Source organism: Oncorhynchus kisutch, linkage group LG23 (assembly GCF_002021735.2).
Source record: "Oncorhynchus kisutch isolate 150728-3 linkage group LG23, Okis_V2, whole genome shotgun sequence".
NCBI classification, from domain to species: Eukaryota; Metazoa; Chordata; class Actinopteri; order Salmoniformes; family Salmonidae; genus Oncorhynchus; species Oncorhynchus kisutch.
Window position 1 is genome coordinate 42,264,721 of NC_034196.2, and position 15,700 is coordinate 42,280,420.

The 15,700-nt window shown below is 48.5% G+C and overlaps 1 protein-coding gene across 4 annotated transcripts in view; it reads right to left on the bottom strand.

Moving 5' to 3' along the window:
• mapkap1 (MAPK associated protein 1) overlaps positions 1 to 15,700 on the bottom strand; it is a 142,963-nt gene that overhangs the window by 108,139 nt on the left and 19,124 nt on the right. For all 4 annotated transcript variants that reach the window (XM_031802452.1, XM_031802453.1, XM_031802454.1 and 1 more), the window contains one exon: positions 2,757 to 2,929. In XM_031802452.1, coding sequence (XP_031658312.1) covers positions 2,757 to 2,929 — 173 coding nt within the window. The remainder of the gene's footprint in view (positions 1 to 2,756; positions 2,930 to 15,700) is intronic.

The window sequence follows — 15,700 nt, forward strand, 5'->3', positions numbered from 1 at the left end:
CCCTGGGTTAGAGGGAGATCTACGTGATGGAAACCCCTGGGCTAGAGGGAGATCTACCTGTGAGAAACCCCTGGGCTAAAGGGAGATCTACCTGTGAGAAACCCCTGGGCTAGAGGGAGATCTACCTGTGAGAAACCCCTGGGTTAGAGGGAGATCTACCTGTGAGAAACCCCTGGGTTAGAGGGAGATCTACCTGTTAGAAACCCCTGGGTTAGAGGGAGATCTACCTGTGAGAAACCCCTGGGCTAGAGGGAGATCTACCTGTGAGAAACCCCTGGGTTAGAGGGAGATCTACCTGTTAGAAACCCCTGGGTTAGAGGGAGATCTACGTGATGGAAAACCCTGGGCTAGAGGGAGATCTACCTGTGAGAAACCCCTGAGCTAGAGGGAGATCTACCTGATAGAAACCCCTGGGCTAGAGGGAGATCTACCTGTGAGAAACCCCTGGGTTAGAGGGAGATCTACCTGTGAGAAACTCCTGGGTTAGAGGGAGATCTACCTGATGGAAACCCCTGGGTTAGAGGGAGATCTACCTGATGGAAACCCCTGGGCTAGAGGGAGATCTACCTGTGAGAAACCCCTGGGCTAGAGGCAGATCTACCTGTGAGAAACCCCTGGGCTAGAGGGAGATCTACCTGTTAGAAACCCCTGGGCTAGAGGGAGATCTACCTGTTAGAAACCCCTGGGCTAGAGGGAGATCTACCTGATAGAAACCCCTGGGCTAGAGGGAGATCTACCTGATGGAAACCCCTGGGTTAGAGGGAGATCTACCTGGTGGAAACCCCTGGGCGAGAGGGAGATCTACCTGATAGAAACCCCTGGGCTAGAGGGAGATCTACCTGATAGAAACCCCTGGGCTAGCGGGAGATCTACCTGTGAGAAACCCCTGGGCTAGCGGGAGATCTACCTTTGAGAAACCCCTGGGCTAGAGGGAAGTCTACCTGTGAGAAACCCCTGGGTTAGAGGGAGATCTACCTGTTAGAAACCCCTGGTTTAGAGGGAGATCTACCTGTGAGAAACCCCTGGGCTAGAGGGAGATCTACCTGTTAGAAACCCCTGGGTTAGAGGGAGATCTACCTGATGGAAACCCCTGGGCTAGCGGGAGATCTACCTGTGAGAAACCCCTGGGCTAGCGGGAGATCTACCTGTGAGAAACCCCTGGGCTAGAGGGAGATCTACCTGTGAGAAACCCCTGGGTTAGAGGGAGATCTACCTGTTAGAAACCCCTGGGTTAGAGGGAGATCTACCTGATGGAAACCCCTGGGTTAGAGGGAGATCTACGTGATGGAAACCCCTGGGCTAGAGGGAGATCTACCTGTGAGAAACCCCTGGGCTAGAGGGAGATCTACCTGTGAGAAACCCCTGGGTTAGAGGGAGATCTACCTGTTAGAAACCCCTGGGTTAGAGGTTGATCTACCTGTGAGAAACCCCTGAGTTAGAGGGAGATCTACCTGTTAGAAACCCCTGGGCTAGAGGGAGATCTACCTGTGAGAAACCCCTGGGCTAGAGGGAGATCTACCTGTGAGAAACCCCTGGGTTAGAGGGAGATCTACCTGTTAGAAACCCCTGGGCTAGAGGGAGATCTACGTGATGGAAACCCCTGGGCTAGAGGGAGATCTACCTGTGAGAAACCCCTGGGCTAGAGGGAGATCTACCTGTGAGAAACCCCTGGGTTAGAGGATTATCTACCTGTGAGAAACCCCTGGGCTAGAGGGAGATCTACCTGTTAGAAACCCCTGGGCTAGAGGGAGATCTACCTGTGAGAAACCCCTGGGCTAGAGGGAGATCTACCTGTGAGAAACCCCTGGGCTAGAGGGAGATCTACCTGTGAGAAACCCCTGGGTTAGAGGGAGATCTACCTGTTAGAAACCCCTGGGTTAGAGGGAGATCTACCTGTGAGAAACCCCTGGGTTAGAGGGAGATCTACCTGTTAGAAACCCCTGGGCTAGAGGGAGATCTACCTGTGAGAAACCCCTGGGCTAGAGGGAGATCTACCTGTGAGAAACCCCTGGGTTAGAGGGAGATCTACCTGTGAGAAACCCCTGGGTTAGAGGGAGATCTACCTGATAGAAACCCCTGGGCTAGAGGGAGATCTACCTGATAGAAACCCCTGGGTTAGAGGGAGATCTACCTGATAGAAACCCCTGGGCTAGAGGGAGATCTACCTGATAGAAACCCCTGGGCTGGAGGGAGATCTACCTGTGAGAAACCCCTGGGCTAGAGGGAGATCTACCTGTGAGAAACACCTGGGCTAGAGGGAGATCTACCTGTGAGAAACCCCTGGGTTAGAGGGAGATCTACCTGTTAGAAACCCCTGGGTTAGAGGGAGATCTACGTGATGGAAACCCCTGGGCTAGAGGGAGATCTACCTGTGAGAAACCCCTGGGCTAGAGGGAGATCTACCTGTGAGAAACCCCTGGGCTAGAGGGAGATCTACCTGTTAGAAACCCCTGGGCTAGAGGGAGATCTACCTGTGAGAAACCCCTGGGTTAGAGGGAGATCTACCTGTGAGAAACCCCTGGGCTAGAGGGAGATCTACCTGTTAGAAACCCCTGGGCTAGAGGGAGATCTACCTGTGAGAAACCCCTGGGCTAGAGGGAGATCTACCTGTTAGAAACCCCTGGGCTAGAAAGAGTTTACACCATATTTCTTATGTCAGTAATTTATTTTCAAATCAGAGAAAGATATTGAACAAGTGCACACTTGGGGGGGGGGATAGATAATTGGGACAGGCCATACTGTCAATGGACACTCACTTGAGTTTGGGTTCGCGGCCCTCGCTGGTGTACTGCCAGCAGATGAGGCCAATGAGGTCGTGGACCCGAGCGTTGGCGATGGTCACCACCATCATGGGATGCAGTTTCTCCTGTGCAGACTGCATCGAGAGGTAGACGTCAATTTTTTTGGTTGCGGTTGTACCTACGTGGCCCTGCAGGAGAGAAAGGGGGGGGAAGAGAGATACAGGTAATGTTACACTGTACATTAAACGTCATATTCACTTATCGGTCAAATTCTAGCTGAGGATATGTCTGCCTAACTGAAAATAAGTATATAACTGGCATTTAAATGAATGCAAAGATGCTGACGTTAAATCTCAGGTTCAAATTGTTGATAATGAAAAGATTCCCCTGACGTGAATGCACTGTGGACCAATAAGTTACTCTAAATAATTGCTGGTGGTAAGGTCCTCCAGCCTTTCTTTGGCAGACGACTTCCATTGAATACATTACAGTTGCTTGTGGCTTTAAAAAAAAGCCGCAATATAATTTACATTTGTCCTCGTATCAGGAACAACAGGGTACATTATAACTCAGCCTCTGTGTGTTTAATCGCTTCAAGGGGCTTGATACATGACGTCCCTTTTTTTAAGTGTTATAGGCTAATTTATCTGGCAGAAGATCAGCTCGAACCAGCGTAGAATATATCATCATAAACATACAGGTGAACACACAGAACACTAACAAAATGGTGGTAAGCCTGCTGCTTAGTTAAAGCCCGGACCAAGCCTCCACCGAAAATGTCTACATGATATGATTGGGTAGACCAGCTGAGATAAAGATCAAGACTCATATATGTATGTCTGTTGATTCATACGTTTAAGCTCATCTCTTCGGGCGGCCAAGACAAGCCAGTAATTAGAATTAATACACAATATAGTGTCCCTCCCATGCCTAGGAATGAGCCGGTTGAACACAATAGTGTCCCTCCCATGCCTAGGAATGAGCCGGTTGAACACAATAGTGTCCCTCCCATGCCTAGGAATGAGCCGGTTGAACACAATAGTGTCCCTCCCATGCCTAGGAATGAGCCGGTTGAACACAATAGTGTCCCTCCCATGCCTAGGAATGAGCCGGTTGAACACAATAGTGTCCCTCCCATGCCTAGGAATGAGCCGGTTGAACACAATAGTGTCCCTCCCATGCCTAGGAATGAGCCGGTTGAACACAATAGTGTCCCTCCCATGCCTAGGAATGAGCCGGTTGAACACAATAGTGTCCCTCCCATGCCTAGGAATGAGCCGGTTGAACACAATAGTGTCCCTCCCATGCCTAGGAATGAGCCGGTTGAACACAATAGTGTCCCTCCCATGCCTAGGAATGAGCCGGTTGAACACAATAGTGTCCCTCCCATGCCTAGGAATGAGCCGGTTGAACACAATAGCAGAAAGTGTAACATCATAGAGAGTTACAGCAAAGAAAGGATGACAATAGTTAGATCAATTTAATGCAAAGGAAAATAGTACCCCAGTGCTTGCATGAAACGATGCACAATGACAAATCTACAAGGAAAACCGTAAGCTGTCAGAAAATGAAAGAGGAGGCTATTTGCGATGCTGAAAACAGGTAGAACTTTGAGGGCCAAGGTGTGAGGAGGACCCAGGGCTGAATTTAATACGCGGTGACAGCACGGTTCAATAAGCTGAGGCCTGGAAATTAATTTGACCCCGGGAGATTTTTTGCCAAGTGTCTGAAGAGGAACAGACAACAATTACAGAGGTTTCTTCTAGCAGTTTCTCATAAGACTTTTTCCATCTGAGCTGATGCTTTATAACATTTGATCAACCAGTATTTTAAAAACTGTCCACATTACCTGTATATATATTATCAGTGTATCAACTTGTGTATCCTGTTTTGTAAAGGATTAAGCACAATAAAAATGTCAACCCAACGTGCTACGCACAGTTCCCGACAATGAGTTAATAGTCCTACTGAAAAGTGATACTGTTGAAATCTGAGGTTTTTTTGCACAAAAGGAATCAGACGGGGGTAGGTTTTATACCGTTTATTTATCATTTCCACATGCAATCAGAAAGGGAAATCGAGAACAAGTTCTCATTTCCAAATGGTACTTCATTAAATGGGAGCCAGAAATCAGTTCTGCTGGAACAATACATTAGAGGGAAATAGGACGTAATACATTACTGTATTTGGAGAGAAAAAACAACCTCCCTTCAGTGCCAAGCAGCATTCAATAAATTCCACAATTTATTTATTAAATTACTAAAATTATTTTTTGGGGTAAAGGCCTTTCATTAGCTCCTCCACATAATGGGTTTTATGCACGCATCGTGCTTCCCGTTGACAGCGGCAATTTCTTAAACGACGCATTTATAGTTTTTTAATCATGCCAGAAAGCCCGAGTTGCAGGCACTTTTTCTACTGACCCGCGAATAATGATGCATCAAGCGTTTCGACTGACTGGAAGTGCCAAATTATAGAGTCATTTGGACCAAAAACGTAATTTTTCCCATCAAAGGGCCCAGATGTTTTCAGAGGCTCCAGTGGTCCCGGGGAGAGAGAGGAGCACGTGGCGACATCATCGGCATGGTGATCATCACAACAGCGCCGCCAGGCTCCGTCTCCGCTCTGTGCTCAGGCCCGTGTTTTCTCCTGACCCTGCATTTGATAAAGGACTTCATTAAACGACAAAAGAAAACCATAAAAGATAAGCAGTCACCGTCTAGCCTCGAGTCCATCCTCTTGTCTTACTAAGGAGGAAGAATTCAATATCTACTGGCATATTTCAACTCTGGGGAAAACATAGCAGCACCAAAATTTGAAAGGGAAACTAAAATATAATTTCAGGTGGAATAAATAAATGTTGACATCAGATTTTATGTCCGCAAAATTGTGCTGTGCACTTACCTTAATTAAATACAAAACAAGGCACTGGGTATGCTCTCGAGGTTCAAGACGTCATATTTCCTAGGTGTACCAGACCACAATTCTGTCCGTTTGTAAGTAGAAGGCATTCTATTGTCACAACAATTACATTATACAATTCCCCTTCTAACTGTGATGTATTACACAGAGAGGGCGATAAGTTTAACCTCCACGGGTCTATCAATTTAATCTCATGGGTTTTAGTACGGCTTCGGAAAGTGTTCATACCCAATGTTACCTCTAAACTGCCCAGAGACAGCAGCGCAGTTCGCCCAGGTCTGCTGTGCAGAACAAATATCACAAGGAGAGAAGGATGAGATTGAAATTCACTCAACTTTCTAGAGTTTTCCTCTCTCTTAGTTATTAACACGTTTCCCTTTAGTGTGGCAATTGCGATCGAATCAACTTGATATTTGCCACTTTCAATGCAACATACAGAAACAAAACAAACTATGCAAGACCTAAGTATGCAAAACTATGCAAGATATTTTTTTGTTTTAGGCAGAATGCATCAGAGTACGACTCAGCACATACACTACGGTTCAAAAGTTTGGGGTCACTGAGAAATGTCCTTATTTTTTAAAGACATGCACACTTTTTTGTCCATTAAAATATACATCTAATTGATCAGAAATACAGTGAAGACAATGTTAATGTTGTAAATTACTTTTGTTGCTGGAAACGGCTGATTTTTTATGGAATATCAACATAGGCGTACAGAGGCCCATTATCAGCAACCATCACTCCTGTGTTCCAATGGCACGTTGTGTTAGTTAATCCAAGTTTATCATTTTAAACGGATAATTGATCATTAGAAAACCCTTTTGCAATTATATTAGCACAGATGAAAACTGTACCCGCAAAACTCCAGAATGGTACCTGCAAAACACCAGTCTCAACGTCAACAGTGAGGAGGCGACTCCGGGATGCTGGCCTTCTAGGCAGAGTTCCTCTGTCCAGTGTCAACGTCAACAGTGCGGAGGCAACTCCGGGATGCTGGCCTTCTAGGCAGAGTTCCTCTGTCCAGTCTCAACGTCAACAGTGAGGAGGCGACTCCGGGATGCTGGCCTTCTAGGCAGAGTTCCTCTGTCCAGTCTCAACGTCAACAGTGAGGAGGCGACTCCGGGATGCTGGCCTTCTAGGCAGAGTGCCTCTGTCCAGTCTCAACGTCAACAGTGAGGAGGCGACTCCGGGATGCTGGCCTTCTAGGCAGAGTTCCTCTGTCCAGTCTCAACGTCAACAGTGAGGAGGCGACTCCGGGATGCTGGCCTTCTAGGCAGAGTTAATCTGTCCAGTCTCAACGTCAACAGTGAGGAGGCGACTCCGGGATGCTGGCCTTCTAGGCAGAGTTCCTCTGTCCAGTCTCAACGTCAACAGTGAGGAGGCGACTCCGGGATGCTGGCCTTCTAGGCAGAGTTCCTCTGTCCAGTCTCAACGTCAACAGTGAGGAGGCGACTCCGGGATGCTGGCCTTCTAGGCAGAGTTCCTCTGTCCAGTGTCTTTGACCCATTTTAATCTTTTCTTTTTATTGGCCAGTCTGAGATGTTCTTTTCTTTGCAACTCTGCCTAGAAAGCCAGCATCCCGGTGTCGCCTCTTCACTGTTGACGTTGAGACTGGTGTTTTGGGGGTACTATTTAATGAAGCTGACAGTAAGCTCAGCATTCAACACCAAAGCTCATCACTCACTGCACGGCCAACACTGCACGACTCCAACATCATCAGTGGTAAGGACTCTGGGACTAAACACCTCCCTCTGCAACTGGATCCTGGACTTCCTGACGGGCCACCCCCAGGTGGTAAGGTTAGGCAACAACACATCTGCCACACTGATCCTCAATCCTCAGGGGTGCGTGCTTAGTCCCCTCCTGTACACCCTGTTCACTCATGACTGCACGGCCATGCACGACTCCAACACCATCATCAAGTTTGCTGATGACACAACAGTGGTAGGCCTGATCACCGACAACGATGAGAGCATGAAGTCGGGCTAACGTAACAGCATGACGTCGGGTTAACGTAACAGCATGTCGTCGGGCTAACGTAACAGCATGAAGTCGGGCTAACGTAACAGCATGAAGTCGGGCTAACGTAACGGCATGAAGTCAGGCTAACGTAACAGCATGAAGTCAGGCTAACGTAACGGCATGAAGTCGGGCTAACGTAACAGCATGAAGTCAGGCTAACGTAACGGCATGAAGTCGGGCTAACGTAACAGCATGAAGTCGGGCTAACGTAACAGCATGAAGTCGGGCTAACGTAACTTCATGTCGTCGGGATAACGTAACAGTATTTCGTCGGGTTAACGTAACAGCATGACGTCAGGCTAACGTAACAGCATGAAGTCGGGCTAACGTAACAGCATGAAGTCGGGCTAACGTAACAGCATGTCGTCAGGCTAACGTAACAATATTTCGTCGGGTTAACGTAACAGCATGTCGGAGGAGGAGGTCAAAGACCTGGCAGTGTGGTGGCAGGACAACAACCTCTCCCTCAATTTTTTTATTTAACGACGGCCTAGGAACAGTGGGTTAACTGCCTGTTCAGGGGCAGAACTACAGATTTGTACCTTGTCAGCTCGGGGATTTGAACTTGCAACCTTCAGGTTACTAGTCCAACGCTCTAACCACTAGGCTACCCTGCCGCTCCTCAATGTGAGCAAGACAAAGGAGCTGATCGACGGGGATGTAGTGGAGCGGGTCGAGAGTTAAGTTCCTTGGTGTCTACATCACCAACAAACTATCATGGTCCAAACACACCAAGACAGTCGTGAAGAGGGCACGACAACACCTTTTCCCCCTCAGGAGATTGGAAAGATTTGGCATGGGTCCCCACATCCTCAAAAAGTTCTACAGCTGCACCATCGAGAGCATCCTGACAGGTTGCATCACTGCTTGCTATGGCAACGGCTCGGCATCCGACCGTAAGGCGCTACTGAGGGTAGAGCGCACGGCCCAGTACATCACTGGGGCCATAACAAGACTCCAGTCACCCAAGTCATAGACTGTCCTCTCTGCTACCACTCAACAAGCTGTACCGGAGCGCCAAGTCTAGGAACAAAAGGCTCCTTAACAGCTTCTAACCCCAAACCATAAGACTGCTGAACAATTAATCAAATGGCCACCCTGACTATTCAGCCCCCCCCCCTTTGTTTTTACACTGCTGCTACTCGCTGTTGATTATCTATGCATAGTTCCTTTTCCCCCTACCGACATTTACAAATTACCTCGACTAACCTGTACACCCGCACATTGACTCGGTACCGGTACCCCCTGTATATAGCCTCCTTGTTACTTTATTGAGTTACTTTTTACTTTAGTTTATTTAGTAAATATTTTAACTCCATTTCTTGAACTGCATTGTTGGTTAAGGGCTTGTAAGGAAGCATTTCACGCTAAGGTCTACCTACACCTGTTGTATTTGGCACGTGACAAATAAAATTTGAATTGAAGTCAGGCTAACGTAACAGCATGTCGTCGGGCTAACGTAACAGCATGACGTCGGGCTAACGTAACAGCATGACGTCGGGCTAACGTAACAGCATGACGTCGGGCTAACGTAACAGCATGACGTCGGGCTAACGTAACAGCATGACGTCGGGCTAACGTAACAGCATGACGTCGGGCTAACGTAACAGCATGACGTCGGGCTAACGTAACAGCATGACGTCGGGCTAACGTAACAGCATGACGTCGGGCTAACGTAACAGCATGACGTCGGGCTAACGTAACAGCATGACGTCGGGCTAACGTAACAGCATGACGTCGGGCTAACGTAACAGCATGTCGTCGGGCTAACGTAACAGTATTTCGTCGGGTTAACGTAACAGCATGTCGTCGGGCTAACGTAACAGCATGTCGTCGGGCTAACGTAACAGCATGTCGTCGGGCTAACGTAACAGTTTTTCGTCGGGTTGACGTAACAGCATGTCGTCGGGCTAACGTAACAGCGTGACGTCGGGCTAACGTAACAGCATGTCTTCGGGCTAACGTAACAGCATGTCGTTCGGGCTAACGTAACAGCATGTCGTCGGGCTAACGTAACAGCATGAAGTCGAGCTAACGTAACAGCATGTCGTCGGGCTAACGTAACAGCATGAAGTCGGGCTAACGTAACAGCATGAAGTCGGGCTAACGTAACAGCATGTCGTCGGGCTAACGTAACAGCATGAAGTCGGGCTAACGTAACAGCATGAAGTCGTGTTAACGTAGCAGCATGGAGTCAGGCTAACGTAACAAAATGAAGTCAGTCTAACATAACAAAATGAAGTCAGTCTAACATAACAAAATGAAGTCAGTCTAACGTAACAAAATGAAGTCAGGCTAACGTAACAAAATGAAGTCAGGCCCCCAAGCCATTTGTATGTGATTTGAGAACCCGCACACTGGCCAAAAAATTGAGTCTAGTTGTATAGTGTATAGACAGCCTTAGTGGTGAAGTGTCTGCTTTAATCAGTGTTAACACAGTTCCTTGAAGTTTAACAACTGGGCATTGAGAACAAACGGTTTACAGTGCATGCCAGGGTATAGCCACACATGTCATATCACAACCACTCATCCAATCAACGAGTGGACTCATCCAATCGATATGCTCCACAACGAAACATCTTGAAATCACTACACATGGGTTCATTTCTCAAGTGATGCAAATCTTCAACCAAAAAAAGAAAAGCCCTCAAACTGTCTCTGACGCAAAATGAAAAGAACCTGGATGGATGGCGTCCACCACAGAAGAGAAATATGCATCGGTGCCACCATCAATTAATCCTTAAGAAGTCTCGAGAGGTATTTGTTCTGTTAAAAAGTGATTGTTATGTTCTGTCTCCATGGTGATGATGAATCAAATACACAAGACTCCATTTCACTAATCATCACCGTAATTAGTTGGTCCCTGTGTCGCCGGGCTACAGTCTCAGGATGGTTGCTATGGTAATGTCAGGATGGGGAAGCTGGGGCCTTGATGTGTTTTTTTTTTGTTGGGGGCGGGGGGGGGGGGGGGGGGGGGGGTGGAGTCTGGGCCTTCGACTATGCGTCTGAGGGGGGGTTGGGGAAGTAGACGAGCAACCCCACCCCCAGGCGGACGATGCCGTGTGCACAGGTGCCGATGTCATCTAGAATATGACTCTAGCTGTTCAGGGACTATGTTGAAAGCAACTATTAACTATTATTTTTGCTGCTTGCTTTCTCTTTTACGAAGTCTTCCTCCCGTCTACGGAGCAGAGTGGGGTTCAGTCTTCCTCCCGTCTACGGAGCAGAGTGGGGTTCAGTCTTCCTCCCGTCTACGGAGCAGAGTGGGGTTCAGTCTTCCTCCAGTCTACGGAGTAGAGTGGGGTTCAGTCTTCCTCCAGTCTACGGAGCAGAGTGGGGTTCAGTCTTCCTCCCGTCTACGGAGCAGAGTGGGGTTCAGTCTTCCTCCCGTCTACGGAGCAGAGTGGGGTTCAGTCTTCCTCCCGTCTACGGAGCAGAGTGGGGTTCAGTCTTCCTCCCGTCTACGGAGCAGAGTGGGGTTCAGTCTTCCTCCCGTCTACGGAGCAGAGTGGGGTTCAGTCTTCCTCCCGTCTACGGAGCAGAGTGGGGTTCAGTCTTCCTCCCGTCTACGGAGCAGAGTGGGGTTCAGTCTTCCTCCAGTCTACGGAGCAGAGTGGGGTTCAGTCTTCCTCCAGTCTACGGAGCAGAGTGGGGTTCAGTCTTCCTCCAGTCTACGGAGCAGAGTGGGGTTCAGTCTTCCTCCCGTCTACGGAGCAGAGTGAGGTTCAGTCTTCCTCCCGTCTACGGAGCAGAGTGAGGTTCAGTCTTCCTCCCGTCTACGGAGCAGAGTGAGGTTCAGTCTTCCTCCCGTCTACAGAGCAGAGTGAGGTTCAGTCTTCCTCCAGTCTACGGAGCAGAGTGGGGTTCAGTCTTCCTCCAGTCTACGGAGCAGAGTGGGGTTCAGTCTTCCTCCAGTCTACGGAGCAGAGTGGGGTTCAGTCTTCCTCCCGTCTACGGAGCAGAGTGGGGTTCAGTCTTCCTCCCGTCTACGGAGCAGAGTGGGGTTCAGTCTTCCTCCCGTCTACGGAGCAGAGTGGGGTTCAGTCTTCCTCCCGTCTACGGAGCAGAGTGGGGTTCAGTCTTCCTCCCGTCTACGGAGCAGAGTGGGGTTCAGTCTTCCTCCCGTCTACGGAGCAGAGTGGGGTTCAGTCTTCCTCCCGTCTACGGAGCAGAGTGGGGTTCAGTCTTCCTCCAGTCTACGGAGCAGAGTGGGGTTCAGTCTTCCTCCAGTCTACGGAGCAGAGTGGGGTTCAGTCTTCCTCCAGTCTACGGAGCAGAGTGGGGTTCAGTCTTCCTCCCGTCTACGGAGCAGAGTGAGGTTCAGTCTTCCTCCCGTCTACGGAGCAGAGTGAGGTTCAGTCTTCCTCCCGTCTACGGAGCAGAGTGAGGTTCAGTCTTCCTCCCGTCTACAGAGCAGAGTGAGGTTCAGTCTTCCTCCCGTCTACGGAGCAGAGTGAGGTTCAGTCTTCCTCCCGTCTACGGAGCAGAGTGGGGTTCAGTCTTCCTCCAGTCTATGGAGCAGAGTGGGGTTCAGTCTTCCTCCCGTCTACGGAGCAGAGTGAGGTTCAGTCTTCCTCCCGTCTACGGAGCAGAGTGAGGTTCAGTCTTTCTCCCGTCTACGGAGCAGAGTGAGGTTCAGTAGGCCAGTGCGTGACTTCCAGGTCCTACTAAAAAGTCATTGTTATTGGTGCAGACAGGAGGTAAGAGAAGTATAAACGACAAAAACTTAATTCTGTCAAAGTTATTGAAAGATAATCTTTTTAAATGTAGCAGGGAATTTTTTCCTATACAACCCACATTTCAGTTGATTTCCAGCTCCGACAGTAAATTCTAAAGAAATGGCTTATCGTTAGCTTTTTCCTCATCCACAAACAAACAGATATTACCTCATTTTTGCCTATATCTTTTCAACAGGTCTAAATTCCTTTAAATCTTCGGGCACTGATTGTGTTCCCATAGAATATCTCTAACTTTTCCAGTTAATGAGAGTCACCTGTGGTATTGAAATGGAGGATGTCAGGTCCTCTTTGGCTGCTGTTATTCCAGATGGGAGATATCTATTTCACTCAGGCATCAGGCATTCACAGCTCATTGAGCCAAACGAAGAGGATCTGAACAGATTACATGGCAAAATGGAGCTCCTCTCTACTCGTGTGTGTAGAGAGACCAGCTTCATGGAGCTGTTCTCTACTCGTGTGTGTAGAGGGAACAGCTTCATGGAGCTGTTCTCTACTCGTGTGTGTAGAGGGACCAGCTTCATGGAGCTTTTCTCTACTCGTGTGTGTAGAGGGACCAGCTTCATGGAGCTGTTCTCTACTCGTGTGTGTGTAGAGGGACCAGCTTCATGGAGCTCCTCTCTACTCGTGTGTGTAGAGGGACCAGCTTCATAGAGCTGTTCTCTACTCGTGTGTGTAGAGGGACCAGCTTCATGGAGCTGTTCTCTACTCGTGTGTGTAGAGGGACCAGCTTCATGGAGCTTTTCTCTACTCGTGTGTGTAGAGGGAACAGCTTCATGGAGCTGTTCTCTACTCGTGTGCAGAGGGACCAGCTTTGGAACCCATTCGACACCTAAGGAGACCAAAAGATAGGAAACTAGACAGGTGAACTGTTCAATTGTTTTCCAACTCCCATCTGACAAAAGGTCCTTGAAGCTAGCTGCCACTCTGCCCCTCCTGCCATGTAGCAGCTACATTTCAGCCCTTCGTTAAAGGGAAGAGTTGGTGCTGTCAGATAATGAGCAGATCAATTCTCCCTGTCTGACAGGCGGAACTTTGGGTTCTGTGCCTTCGTACCGAGCCACCACCTCTGAACGATGACAACGTGTGATCAACTGTAGGTCAGAGGTACTCTGAGGACTCCTTAGGAAGTGACAGTCTTAAGTGGTGGGTCTCTTACAGCCCCTGGGGGCCTCTCTACACGCCTTCGGCCTGCTGTTTCCACTGAGGGCCATGGTTAATAATATCCAATGAACTCAACGTTGGGCTAGCCAGTAGTTTTGGTGGCTATTAACCCCTCCTCGAGGGCAAATGATACATTTCTGTTTGGAGGTGTAGTTATTGTTGAGAGGACATATTAGCTAGTGGGCTGGTTGGGAGGAGGGTACATAGGTCTGGTTTGGGGGCTGGTTGGGAGGGAGGAGGGTACATAGGTCTGGTTAGGAGGCTGGTTGGGAGGGAGGAGGGTACTTAGGTCTGGTTAGGGGGCTGGTGGGGAGGGAGGAGAAAACATAGGTCTGGTTTGGGGGCTGGTGGGGATGGAGGAGAGTACATAGGTCTGGTTTGGGGGCTGGTGGGGAGGGAGGAGAGTACATAGGTCTGGTTTGGGGGCTGGTGGGGAGGGAGGAGAGTACATAGGTCTGGTTTGGGGGCTGGTGGGGAGGGAGGAGTGTACATTGGTCAGGTTAGGGGGCTGGTGGGGAGGGAGGAGTGTACATTGGTCAGGTTAGGGGGCTGGTGGGGAGGGAGGAGAGTACATAGGTCTGGTTTGGGGGCTGGTTGGGAGGGAGGAGGGTACATTGGCCAGGTTAGGGAGCTGGTTGAGAGGGAGGAGTGTACATTGGAAAAGAAAGACCATCGTGCTTGCCACAGGTACACATCAATAGAGTCAGACACACTGTCGGGATGAGGCTACCCTAAATATAGCTTTGTGGCAAGAGACTACCCAGGTGCTCCCTAACAATATAAAAAGGGCCACATTTTGTGGAGAAATTAGTCAAAGTGAATAAGAGTCTTATGTAAGAATGTAAAAAGGGCATTGGTGGTCAACAAGTCAGATTACATACAATATATGTCTTCAAATCTTGATATGTTTATTTTCTAGAGAATATCAATAGTCCCCCCTAGCAACCATTATCCTGTCACCACCACAAAACTGTATAAAAACTGGGGGGTGGGGTTAGTATTTCTGAGCAATTGAACAGCGTGTTCGATTATTTCCTGAGATAGCCTCATTTGCATTTTCAAGGCTTAATGATCTCTTGCTCTCTCTCACATTCTCCTTTTAATCTCTACAATCATTTTTCTCCACTGACAAAAGAACCAGGGGATAATATATATATTTTTTTAACTGTCCATCTTTTCTATGATTCAGTATTACTGGAAAAGCTGCAGTCGAGAGAAAGACTTCATTTACTTCCATTGCTCTTGGGGATTTACTCACTAGTAAACAGTTCTAGGAAGACCTTCCTACAGGAAATGCAAAGAACGGGTTTAAAAACACTGGGTGGGTGTGGAGGTGGGGGTGGGGGTGTGTGGGTAAAAAGAAGCCCATCACTCTTTGCTCTACCTGTCTACACATTAATCTTAAAACGCAGTTTAATTCGATCTGTGTCCTCCTCCCTGACGCGGCCCGCCACGAGATTCGATTACGGCGACTATACTTTTTAACTGCTGTCAGAGCCGGGCGGGCGAGGTCTGTGTAAACATCTGCCCGAGCACATGGACGCCTCTCATTACCCGGGCATTAAATCAAACCGCCGCAATGAATCTTTATCTGCGACCGACGCCACCCCCGGCTTCGTACACGTAGACCCAAATGAACGCAAGCCGTATAAAAAAACGCTCATCTTCCCGCTCTAAAAAGTGCAACTGTAAACGTGACGTCTTCGCGACCGGTGTAAGACCAGCTGTTACTGTTACTGGTGGAGAGACGTGTCTTTGAGCAAACTTGGCTAATCTGCAACCAGATGTCACGGAGAGACGAAAAAGTGACACACCGACTACCTCCTTGCCGAACGAAAATAACGTATCAATGAAAGAAAAAAAAGTGAGGAGGATTTCTGAATCATATTTCACTGATGAAATGTTAACACAGCTCATGTGCTTTTAAGCCCATAAGCCGATGTAGAAAACTGGAGACAAGAGATGGGAGCGGTGGATTATAAAAGGTAATCTGTAATGTAAATATTATTTCTAGTATTGGGGTGTATTGCAGAGGCAAAGGCAGGCTCGTCCCCTGGTTCCTTCAGCAGAGGCCGTCTTTGGCATGAATCAAAGGCTATTTGTTTAATCTGA